This window comes from Citrus clementina, unplaced genomic scaffold (genome assembly GCF_000493195.1).
Source record: "Citrus clementina cultivar Clemenules unplaced genomic scaffold, Citrus_clementina_v1.0 scaffold_2, whole genome shotgun sequence".
Taxonomy (NCBI): domain Eukaryota; kingdom Viridiplantae; phylum Streptophyta; class Magnoliopsida; order Sapindales; family Rutaceae; genus Citrus; species Citrus x clementina.
Genome location: NW_006262688.1, coordinates 2,360,234 through 2,372,377, shown reverse-complemented (window position 1 = coordinate 2,372,377; position 12,144 = coordinate 2,360,234). Strand labels below are relative to the sequence as shown.

General features: G+C 32.3%; 1 protein-coding gene across 3 annotated transcripts; it reads left to right on the top strand.

The window, feature by feature from the left end:
* Positions 1-200: 200 nt before the first annotated feature.
* Positions 201-10,332, top strand: LOC18051295 (pre-mRNA splicing factor SR-like 1). Of its 3 annotated transcripts, XM_024190123.1 has the most exons (5): positions 231-577; positions 1,166-1,507; positions 5,288-5,368; positions 7,999-8,070; positions 9,032-10,332. In XM_024190123.1, exons 2-5 carry the CDS (start codon positions 1,217-1,219, stop codon positions 9,902-9,904), a joined length of 1,317 nt encoding a protein of 438 aa, XP_024045891.1. In that variant the 5' UTR covers positions 231-577; positions 1,166-1,216; the 3' UTR covers positions 9,905-10,332. The 3 variants fall into 3 exon arrangements, with proteins under 3 accessions (XP_024045893.1, XP_024045891.1, XP_006445706.2); XM_024190125.1 differs by lacking the exons at positions 5,288-5,368; positions 7,999-8,070; positions 9,032-10,332 and adding exons at positions 3,680-3,760; positions 3,867-5,281 and having other exon boundaries at positions 201-577; XM_006445643.2 differs by lacking the exons at positions 231-577; positions 1,166-1,507 and adding an exon at positions 3,731-4,944.
* Positions 10,333-12,144: the final 1,812 nt, after the last annotated feature.

Genomic DNA, 12,144 nt, shown 5'->3' with positions numbered 1-12,144 from the left:
AAATCGGTCATATTTATGTTTTTTGAATTTACATATTTTTATTTTTATTTTCTCTTTAAATTAAGCGGTTCGGTCGGCCTGGTCATTTACACGTCGTGGTTCGCTCGCGCCTAGATAACATAATTTAAGGCTTTCCAAAATTCGTTAAGGCATTCTTACTACGGGCACGGGGTGGGCATTTCAGGTTCGGTTTAACCATAACAACTCAATCGGATTTAATTTTTAAAACTGATTGACTTATATTTCGGTTCAGATACTGAAAAACCAATCCGGTTAGCCTTCCCCACGCTCTCCACACCCCCACCCCCTCCAACGCAATATATAGCAATCCCTAATTCCCCTTCTCTCTTTCTTGACTTCTTCTCTATCGTGAAAGAGAAAGAACGACACGTTCACTCACACACGCCCACGCTGCAGCCACTGCCGCCGCTAACAAACTCCCACGCCCACGCCGCCGCTGCTGTCACTTAGGTTCAGGTGTGTCGACGTGGTAGCTTCTGGCCGTTCTCGATTTTCTTCATTGTTCCAGCAGCTGTCGCTGCCTCCGGCTTCGTTTGTTGTCGTCAGCCCGCACAGGGTAAGGTTATTTGTAATTCAATCTTCTTTTGGGCATGGGTAAGAGCGTCACAGGCACTGATACTGTTCAATCTTCTTTTGTATAATGGCCATTTGTAATTGTTGCTGATTCGGTTTCTTAACATTGTAATTTTTGTTGTCTTGAGTATTGATGGTGATGGGTTATTAATGTATTATATATGTTTGTCATTTGGTATCATTATTGCATCATTGAGCCGGGCTGGTATTTTATTTTGGAATTTTAGGTGGCTGCCTGGCAGGGATTTGATTCATTTTGAAATTTTGAGTCTCTGGAAATTTATGCTTTTTAGTGTTTCCCTTTCAATATTCCTTCGTTAAGCTTTAATTTTCTCTTTGTATCCCAATATATATTCAAAGTTTACTTCCTTAGCTGCTTCTGTTTGGTTGAAAAAAAAGCTATAAATTATTATTATTATTATTATTATTTTCTTGACCTAATTTGAATTTCTTATTTGCTATTTTCGTTGATTTTGGTATTCCTGTATTGAGAAATAATTCGGTAGTGGCTTTGCTACTGTTCTCTCTGTTTCTTAAATTGTATAACTCACAAGTTTCATATTGCTTATAGGAATAAGATTGCGTTGATACTAAATACATTATATACTTAATTTGGTGACCCATGACGGAAATTCAGACTTGCGGTAAACCAATTGATTCTTTGTTGGAGAAGGTCCTTTGTATGAACATACTATCGTCTGATTACTTCAAAGAACTTTACCGCTTAAAGACCTACCATGAGGTGATAGATGAAATTTACAATCAGGTGGATCATGTGGAACCTTGGATGACTGGAAATTGTCGTGGTCCATCAACTGCATTCTGTCTTCTTTACAAGTTTTTCACTATGAAACTTACTGTCAAACAAATGCATGGCTTACTGAAGCACCCGGATTCTCCTTACATCAGAGCGGTAAGTAGAGACTCTGCCTTTACTTACTTTAGTTGAGCATTAGTATTGACTGGGAATTGACTCATGGTCTTATGATACTTTAGTTTATGTTATTGATTTTGATAGGATACATCTAATTTAAGCATAGTACAAATGCAAGAATGATTTTCTTACAGGTTTATTATAGAGGATTTATATTTATTTGTCTATTTGTGCTTGTGTAAATGTGTAGACAATTTGGAAGTTAAATACCAGTTTTAGTTCTTACAAGAAAGGGAGTTTTTTCAGTTATTTGTTAGCAATTTTATAATGGGAGTGTGTGGTCTTTGGTTGTTCAATGTGGATTGCGAATTGGAAGGTATTGGCATTAATGTCGTATTTATGTGGGCATAATTATCTTGTTTTGTTATCTAGTTTCAAAATTTAGAGCATTATAGATTTATATGCTGCAAGCATAGCACCATTCATGCACAGTACTTATGTTTCAATGAATTGGAGCTGTACTTAACAGTGATTGTGCTTCTATCAATTTAGGCTATGTTTACTTGTTGGAGTGGAAGTGAGGAGTGTGGATTCCTCCCACTCCAGCGTTTACTTCCTCAAAATGGGAAGGGATTGGGAATCCCACTCCGTGGGCCCCATCTATTTTTGGAGTGGGGAGTGGGAGTGGGACTCCCATTGGGGGAGGTGGGAGTGAGAATCCACTCCCACCTCTCCCTTTTTTACCATTTTATTTTTAATTTAATTTAATTTAATATTTTATAATTAATAAAATAAAATAAATAATATTATATTTATTTGAATAATATTATTATATTTATTTGAATAATAATATTATATTTAACTAAATAATAATTTGCATTGATTCTAAGTTAAAATTATTTTAAAATAATATTATTATATTAATAGAGAATTAATAAATATAATATTATTATATTTATTTTAAAAATAATAGTACTATATTTATTTAATAATAATAATAATAAATAGTTTATTCTAAGAAAATATTAATTTTGTACTAAATAATATTATATTATTATTTTATATAATAATAAATTTAATATAATTATATTAAATAAAATAAGGTTTCATTTTATATTAAAATTAAAATTAATAATTTATTGTTCATAATTAAGAATGTTAATAATTATAATAAATTTACAAATATAATAAAATAAATATTATTCATTAAATATATTTTTTATTAGTTTTGTAATTAAAAACTATAATTCTTTAAATAAGGATAAAATTATAATTTGAAACTATTTACTCTCAATCCAAGACAGAGTAAATACATAAATTGGATTCTGATCTCTATTCCATGCTTCCATTCCAGTGTAAGTAAACAACCTACTCCCACTCCCACTCCACACTCTCAATCCTAGGATTCCCACTCCTCATGATTCTCAATCCAATCCAAAAAGTAAACGTAGCATTAATCATCACTGTTCTCCTCTTTTCTGTTCTCTCGACTCCTAAGTGCATTCACTAATCTAAATGCTGCAGGAGGCAAATGTACACCAATGGGCATCCACTTCAGTTTTGTTTTTTCTTTTATTGTGTTTTCTTTTTAATTCACATCCTCTTACCTTCCTTTCCATAATTAAAAGCTTAGTATACTGCTACCTTGGTCGATCTTCTCCCTTCTAGTTAGCATATTGCAACATCCAGTAGTTGTGCCATTTTAGTTATTAGTAAAATCTCTTTTTAGTCTTAAGTAGGATTTGAACTGCTTCGTATTAGGATATCAATGCAGATGGCTGTTCGAAAGTAAAGTAGCTCTGTTGCAATCATTGGGGCGCTTTTTTCTTTCAAATTGAGGTGAAATAGTGATTTTTTGACTCTACTGACATTTAGGTTATTAGAATTTAATCTTTATTTGGATTTAGCTAGTGGGGAGAGTGAAGTGATGTAGTTGACATTGAGTTTGGATTGCACACTCTCTCTCTCTTTTTCGTTCCTGTTGATTATGTTTGTTTTTATTATTACATTGTTATCTTGTGCAAACCTTTTGATGGATAATCAGACTTGGAAAATAATCTTTCTTGCTTGTTCTACCATTAGGTTCCATCAAAATTTCTTCTTGATAAGAGCTCTAAGAGGCATCAGTGAGATTCCATAATTTTCTTCATGCATATTTTTTCATTCTTTCTTTAACAGTTCTCTCTTTTTTTCCCACTTTTTTTACTCTAGGTCCATTCTGTTCCAAATTACAAGGTGCTATGAGAGTAGTAACATGGAGTCACCATAGAAAATTTTGGACAGATCATTCATGTAACATATGCTATCCTTAAAATTGATGGTTTTCATTAAAATTTGGTTGAACAATTTCTACTGATGTTTTGGCTGCTGACATTCGAATTTCATATTTTTTTTATAGAAACTACGAGGAGCCGTGTGTTCATGGTGCTATGGTGTCAAGGACAAAGAGTCTAGAATTGTTTTTACTTTAGACAAAAATTTGGATGGGAAAAACTATTTAGAACTAATTCAGCCTTACATAGTACCAAGGAGAGAGATCAATCAAAAGATGAAAAAAAATATCTTCCTCTCAGATTCACTTTGATGAAGGACCAATTCTTTTCAAGTCTCTAAACATTTGGTAGTTCTTTTAGCCAGTGGATAAGAAAAATTGATGATGCAGTTATTCAAAGCAACCAATGCCAAAAATATCTAAATTGATAGGATATAATGGGAAATCACCACCCAAGCTAGTGAAAACTAATGAAACTTGTTTCATTGCAAAGTCTGAAGATAAAAGTAAACCCAATATTGTTGTTTCTGCTTTGGTGACAATCAAGATGGTTGAATCAAAAGAGATTGAAGTGTGTGGGTATAGTGATAGAATATCTCTTTTCCTTTTTTGATAAGAAAATGAAAATTGTATCAAAGATGATAGATCCCAACATAGGATTCCCATTATGCATTTGTTTTGCTGTCATTTGTTTCTAAGTATGGTGAATTGGTGACAGAATCCCATTTTCTATTCAATCTGCAAAGTTGCTTATTAAATCATGTAAGTTAAATAGAATTCAAAATGTTACTCTAATCAATTAATATTATTCTTAACAAGGAACTGTATAAAATGGAATTCTTTAGAATACCAAGAGAAACAGATGGTAATCTTATCATCTATGCATTTCTTTTTTGGTGTTTATTTTTACATGTAATCCTTTTCTGGTAAAATTTGTCTACCAACAAATTTTGAGAGTTAAGTTTTATTTCATTGACTTAATAGACCAAACAGATGTGATATGGTTTGTTCTAGTTGTTGCACTTTCACCATGATATAGGTGTGTGAATACATGCATATATATTACATGATGATCCCCTTGTTTTGCAAAGCAGATTTCTACAATCAAGGTTGAAGTGTCGTTGTTTCTTTGAGTTGCAGAGACTTTCTTGTTTCCATCTAATAATGCACTTGCTTTGCTTAGCAGATATCTACAGAAAACAAGGTTTGAGGTGTCCTTTCCCTTAGTTACTGAGACATTCTGTGTCCTAGGATTTCTTTCTTCTGTTGCTTTCTTTTTATTAAAGTTTATTATTGGATCGAAATTTGCTTTCTGATTCTTATCGGTGCTTTACCTGCTGTTGCTACAGTGTTATAACTACTTATGGCTCTGGAACAGGCATTGCAGTTTCAGATTTTAGAACTTGATGTCCATTATCTCTATTCTTACATTTTCCCTTTTGAATGTATTACATGCATATTACCTCTCACTCCATGATTCTTATGGTGTAATTTTTTAGATTGATACCTATTTATTTGTTTATTTATTTATTATAACTATTTTGCAGATCGGTTTCCTCTACTTGAGATATGCTGCAGATCCAAAGACATTGTGGAATTGGTTTGAACAATATCTTAAAGATGAAGAGGTAATACAATGAATTTTAGCTGGTTATGGTCGTTAGCATCTCATATTTAGTAATTTGTTAAGCCTGAAAAGCATTTTATCACTTGCAAGGAACTAGTGTGAATCACTTTATGAGATGGGGAAAATGACAGCCAACGTCCCAGCAGTTTGTGAAAGTGACAGTTAAATCCTTACAGATTTGGAAATTCTAATGTTGGTTCCTACTTTCAACTATTACTGATTGTTATAGGGCCGTGACTGCTGTTGGCCTTTAGAAAGACAATGGTATCCCAAATACTTAAAAAGATAGTATTACCCTATAAAAGACTCTTTAAGATAGGAAGACATAGTTCATCACTCTTCATTTTTTATTTTTTCATTTTATTTAGGGGGATTGTCACTTTCCCCCCACAGTAATTAATATATATATAAAAAAAAAATTAAGTATTAAAAACAAGAAATATATGTTTTGATATGAGCAAAAAAATTAATAATAAATTTTTTTTTGTACTTATTTATTTTGTGAACATTTTCTTATAATAAACATTTTGTAATATTTTAAAATTAAATATAAAAAGTATAGGTAAAATATTTTATTATTTATCTTATAATAAATTTTTATTTGTCATTCAAATTTTCTTATAATAATTTTTTTATCATTTTAAAATTAAATATAAAAAGTATAGGTAAAATATTTTATTATTTATCTTATAATAAATTTTTATTTGTCATTCAAATTTTCTTATAATAATTTTTTTATCATTTTATAATAACTTTCTTATATATTTATTATAAGAAAATTTTCACAAAATAAATAAGTACAAGAAAAAAATTTTATTATTAATTTTTTTCTCATATCAAATCATATATTTCTTGTTTTTAATGCTTAATTTTTTATTTAGTTTCTATTCATGTGATTTATTTAATTTATAATAAATGAAAATAAAAGAGTAGTTGAAAATAAGGGTAATATTGTAAACTTATACTGTCAGGGGGGTTTTTGGCCATTATAAAAACAGCAGGGGGAGAAATGGTATATGTTGATTATTGTAGGGGGGAAATTGGCAATCTCCCTTTTATTTATTACTTTGTTTTTGGAACTTTGATTTACTGATAAATAATATGTTCTTGGTGCACTTAAGTTTTATCAAATGTGCAGACATATGATTGAAACTTTCCAAAGCCCACGCTGACAACTCCAAACCACTTTCCCTTGATGCTTTATTGTGTAAAATGTTAAACACTTGGTAGTTGGTCCGTTTCTCATGCTGTTTTTCGCCTTCAACTCCGATTGCAGAAGAAAATTGCATCACATATTGATTGATGGAACTCTTAATTGCTTAGATCTGTTATCAAAAAAATCATTTGCATTGCTAGATTATTCCTCACAAAAAATCTGAAGGTAGTGTTGAATTTTGGATTTGAACAAAATAACTGGCTGCTCAGTTTGGTTTCTATCATCCTCTGTCCACACTTGCAGTTTTCTGTATCTTTAAATACTTTCTCAGAAAGCTAAAACCAAAGCAAAAACATAAAATAAACCCTCATCCATTATAGTCTGATGAAGAAAAAAGTTTGATAATGTGAAAAATAGAGGTTTAGTCACTGAGCCGAAATAGGAGGCTCAACAGAATACATATGTTGATTCTTTAACTTCAATTGATTGGGATTTCAGTGATCCTAATAGAGTTTGAAGATTTAAGTTAGCAATGAGAGAAATGAGAGAGATGATGGGAATATAGATGGATTTGCATTGTTTTTCTATTACCCTTTTTTCAACATTGTCGCTCATAAAATTATTATCTTGATTTAGTTGGCTGTCATTTATATTGGCCCTTTCACCCTTACTCTGTTTACATTTAACACTCATAAGCTAACGGCTGGGACTAAAACTAGCATTTCAAATTTTCGATATTTGTATAACTATCATTTTGATAGATTGGAAGGTAATTGGGCGTCATAATGTCTTTTCCTTTTATCCTTGCAAGATTTTAGGAGTTTGGTAACGTGGAAAATGTTCCTTGCTATTAAATTTCTTTCCAGCTGTTGCAGCATTAAGTGTTTCTATGTTTTGGGAAGAAAATAAAACTTGGCTTTAGAATATCAGATTTGAGATCATCTTAAACTTCCAAAGTTCCTATATTTTGACTGTGGTATCTTTTCACAGAAGTTGTAGAGTGTCAACACAATCAAACTCATTATGCTGTTGTTGGAAATTCTTTCAATGACCCTGAATTTTGAAGTGGTGTGGGTGATGTAGTGCTTTGGCACTTCAAATATTGGAGACGGGAAAGCAGTACATCTTCAGTTCGAGGATCTTCTATTCCCAGTTTTTGATCTTAATAAATAAATTAGTATTCAAGTATTTATTTAGCTTTCAATTATATTGTTTTCTGGATTGGTGATGTCACCCAGGCATTTCTGGAACTCATTTCTATCCTCAATAATCCTGTTATATCTCCTTTCTGGATTGATGTAGCTGCTACCTTTTTAGTTTTTGTCTTGCTAAATATTTATTTGTCTAATTCACCAAGTTCATTGCATAGAATAATGAACAACTCTACAAGTCCTGACAATTTGTTATTCCAATACTTCACTTTCCTATTTATTACATACATAGTAACACCCCAAAATCCTATTATTGTATCTCAGGAATTCTCTCCTGGATCGAACGGAAGAGTGACCACAATGGGTGTATATGTGCGTGATTTGCTTCTTGGACAGGTTTGTTGTATTGAACTTTTAGATTGATACTGCACATATTTACCCTACTCTTGTACGTGAACAAGCTTAGTTGGCCGATACACATTCAGTTGGCCACCTGTGTTATTGCATCATATATTTCTTAAACTCAGTTGGCCATGATGATGAGGCCCCAACTTCTTGACTGACTTTTTTCTTGATAGATAAATACTAGGTTTTTCATGTTTTAAAAAAGTTTTAACTTCTTTCTTCTTGTTGTGAAAGGTATCTATTGTGCATCTGTGCTTAATCCATCCTAAATCTGAATCTGAGTTAGCCTTTGATGATGAGTCCCTATTTTTCTTGACTTGACAACACAACGGTGTTCTTTGTCTATAACATCTCTTGGATAGATGGCAGATAGTGTTTTCATGCTGTCAAGTAACATTTATAATGTTGGCAAAGAATCAACTAATAAAAACAGATGGCAAGTGCTTGATCAAATTGATTATTTCAAGTAGGAAAACAGTTTTGAGTACGTCATTTTTTTCCCTCTTACTTTCATTTGGAACATATTGGTCTGGTTACTAGTAATCATTCAGGAAAGGCATGCAACAAAAACATATTCTGAAAGTCTTCAAGCACAGAGCAGATGTTGACTGGAAAACTGCTGTGGTTTATATTGTGGCTTTGTTATGAAAAGTGCCAATTCTCCTTTCTTTGTTGAGTTCAAAGCCAGGGTTATGCTTTCTCTGTGCCTGGTTTCTGTGTGAACTGCTGTTGACCAATAATTGTCCTGATCCTGTGTGTCTCCCTGTTTATTTGTAATTATTTGATTACTTTTTTTCTTTCTTTAATAGTTCTGTTCTGTATGGCCAAATGTCCTTTTATATACTAGATTATGAGCTTAATATGTTGCATTCTGCAGCTTCATTTTGTTGACCACCCCTAGCTATCATTAAGTAAAAGACATTAATTACCATGTTGTCTTATCCTAATGCAGTACTACTTTGATACCCTCTTCCCTCGCATCCCCGTTCCTGTTCTGCGGCAGATTATAATTAATCTTGAGAAGATGAAGCTCCCCTCAAAACACTCAGGTGTAACTGGGGATACTAACCGCTATGGATCTGACGATACTGCACGACGACCTCCATCTGTAAAAGCTGCACTTTCAGTCTCTTTTGGCCAACGTGCTCCTCATCGTGCATCAACGAGGGACTCATCCCCTGTACGTCGCACCCTACCACCACCACCCATGTATGATAGAGCTAGCAGTGAAGATTTACGAAGATCTCCTAGAAACCGTCGCAGCAGTAGTCATGAATATTCTGATAGGGAATACTTTGATAGGGAGAGGGATCGAGACCGGATCCGGGACAGAGGTAGAGAGCGTGACAGAGATAGGGAGTTGGAAAGAGACTGGGACCAGGACCGGGATCGAGGTCATGATCGTGGCAGGGAGAGGGACCGAGACAGGGACAAGGAATGGGAGAGAGAAAGGGAGCAGCGGCGTGATTATGACAGGAGATCTAGGTACTTGGAGAGAGAAAGTCGAAGGGAATACGAGAACAGACATGATGGAAGGAGACATTATAAAGAAGCCAATTCAGGTAGGAAGCGTAGTAGGAGCCGGAGCAGGAGCAGAAGCAGAAGTCGGAGTCTTCAAACTGGCAATGCATGTATTGATCGTGATCCAAGTCCGCAGACAGATGGAAACAAGGAGAAGACATCTGCATCTAGCAACCTTGCCAAGCTTAAGGATCTGTATGGTGATGTAAGTGATCAAAAAGAAGTTGCTGGACCTGAACGGATTGCAAGGAGGGATACTAATGATGAAGAGGTGATAAGGCTAGGTGGTTCTTCGTGGAAATGAAGCAGATTCCAGTAATCCATATTCAACTTTTTGTGTCTCCTGGTTAGATCAATATTTCTGATTTGATTAACAATACAAACACCGTTATGGATTATTTGTCATCTCTGTGTTTCATACAACCTTGGACAGAAATGTGGTGATGGATAGACGATAGTGCAGTAACAGAGTGATGCATGTATATTGGTAAATGTTATTCTTTTTTTTTTCGCCTATTTTACGTTGTGTTACCTCACTGCCATATGAGATATGTGAAGAGTGCATGTATTTTTCAGTCGTGAACTCTTGAGAAACATTATTTATGGACTGAATTGTGAATGATTATTGTTCTGTTTCTCTGATATTGACATTTTTGTATCAGAAGCCAAGGTCAAAAGCCTTGATTGTATAAGGTAGAGAATGATGTATACGACTAGATTTGGCTTGATGTTTATCTTGGTTTAGCCTTAGAAGTGCATCTGTGTAATTTTGGTGGATGATCTAGGAACAGTAAACAATTTCTCATATTTTGCAACGTGGTTACTAGTTTTGGGATCGGTATATAATATTCACATTTTCATTTCATTTTTCCTCTTTCTTTATTTATTTATTTTCACTTGGAAAAATTATCACCTATTTACTCACAATTTTGGCACACTGCTAATTCAAAATTTAAAATTTATCATCTGGCTTATATGATAATGTCGGTGCTGATTTTTGTTTTTCCCTGAAAGTAAGGTAAAATAACATCAAGTTCTTGGACATGTAATAAGTATAAAAAAAACATCATAGAATTTTCCTTGAACGTTTTATTAGGAAATAATAGTATATTAATAACTTCAAATGGAGTAAATTTCTTTAAAAAATCTACAATCATTCAACCAAGTTCTAGAAGTTGAATATTTTGAATGTGATAGATGGCTCAAAAATATTAAGAAAAAAGTAGAAGAGTTAGAAAAATTAGAGACAATTAGAAAAGATAATAAAGTGGTATATAAATTAGAAATAATTAATTCAGACATAACAATAAAAGAACAAGATTTAGCATATAGTTTAGAAGATAGAAATAAAATTAAAAGTAATAAGAAATAGTACAAGTAGACATAGAAGTACAACATTTATAGTAAATAACCATAGTGAACAAAAACGAGGTAAGAGTAAGATGGTAATTAATTATAAAAGATTAAACGATAATATGTCAGATAATAGTTATAAATTATCCAATAAAGATGAATTAGTAAATCGTATAAAAAATGATAGATATTTTTTCTACATTTGATTTGTAAAAGTGGAATTTGGGAAATACGACTCCATGAAGAATTTGTTCCATGGATAGCTTTTAGTTGTTCAAAAGGATATTTTGAATGGTTAGTAATGCTATTTGGATTAAAAAATATATCATAAGTTTTTCAAGATAGAATGGATAAAATATTAAAACCATTTTTAAAATTTTGTATAGTCAGATGATACTCTTGTTTTTAGTCATAATAAATTTGTGCATATAACTCACATAAAATTTTAGATTGTTTTAAGAATAATAATATAGTAATTTCTAAAAAGAAAATTGAATTATTGAAACAAAAAATAGATTCTTTAGAACTCACAATAAATAAAGGAACTATAGAATTACAAGCACACATAGTAAAATTTTAGATTTCCTAAACAAAATAGAAGATACAAAAGAATTACAAAAGTTCTTAGGATTATTAAATTATAGTAGAAAGTTTTTACCAAACCTTAGTATATTAATAAGATCTTTATTTAATAAGTTAAGTAAAAAATGGGCAGAAATATTTTAATAGTGAAAATATAAAATATAGAAAACAGGGATTGTGCTTAATTTTCTTCCTACTTTGATAAGTTCTTGTTTGTTATTCCTGCAAGTCACTCTAAATCATATCTATAAGCTTGAATAACATTGACAAAGCATTGACTATCTTGAATACTTAATTAGAGTATATTATTGTCTTGGACAAGGCATGAATTTGAGATGTGCTCAATTAATCCATTTGATGCTTCATTTATTTTTTTGGTTCTTCTCATGTAACCTCTATGGAAGTTAAATAGATCTTGTGAAGTTTTAGTAACCCGGTTCTCATCATTCTCTCTCCTTTGAAAAGGATTTATTGTTAAATATTTGCCTACATCAAAAGGAGATAAATCAACAACATTAAAGCTTGCACTTATGTTACACTCACCTAGAAGATCTAACTTAAACATGTTGTCATTAATCCTTTCAATCACTTCAAATGCTTTTGAATAGG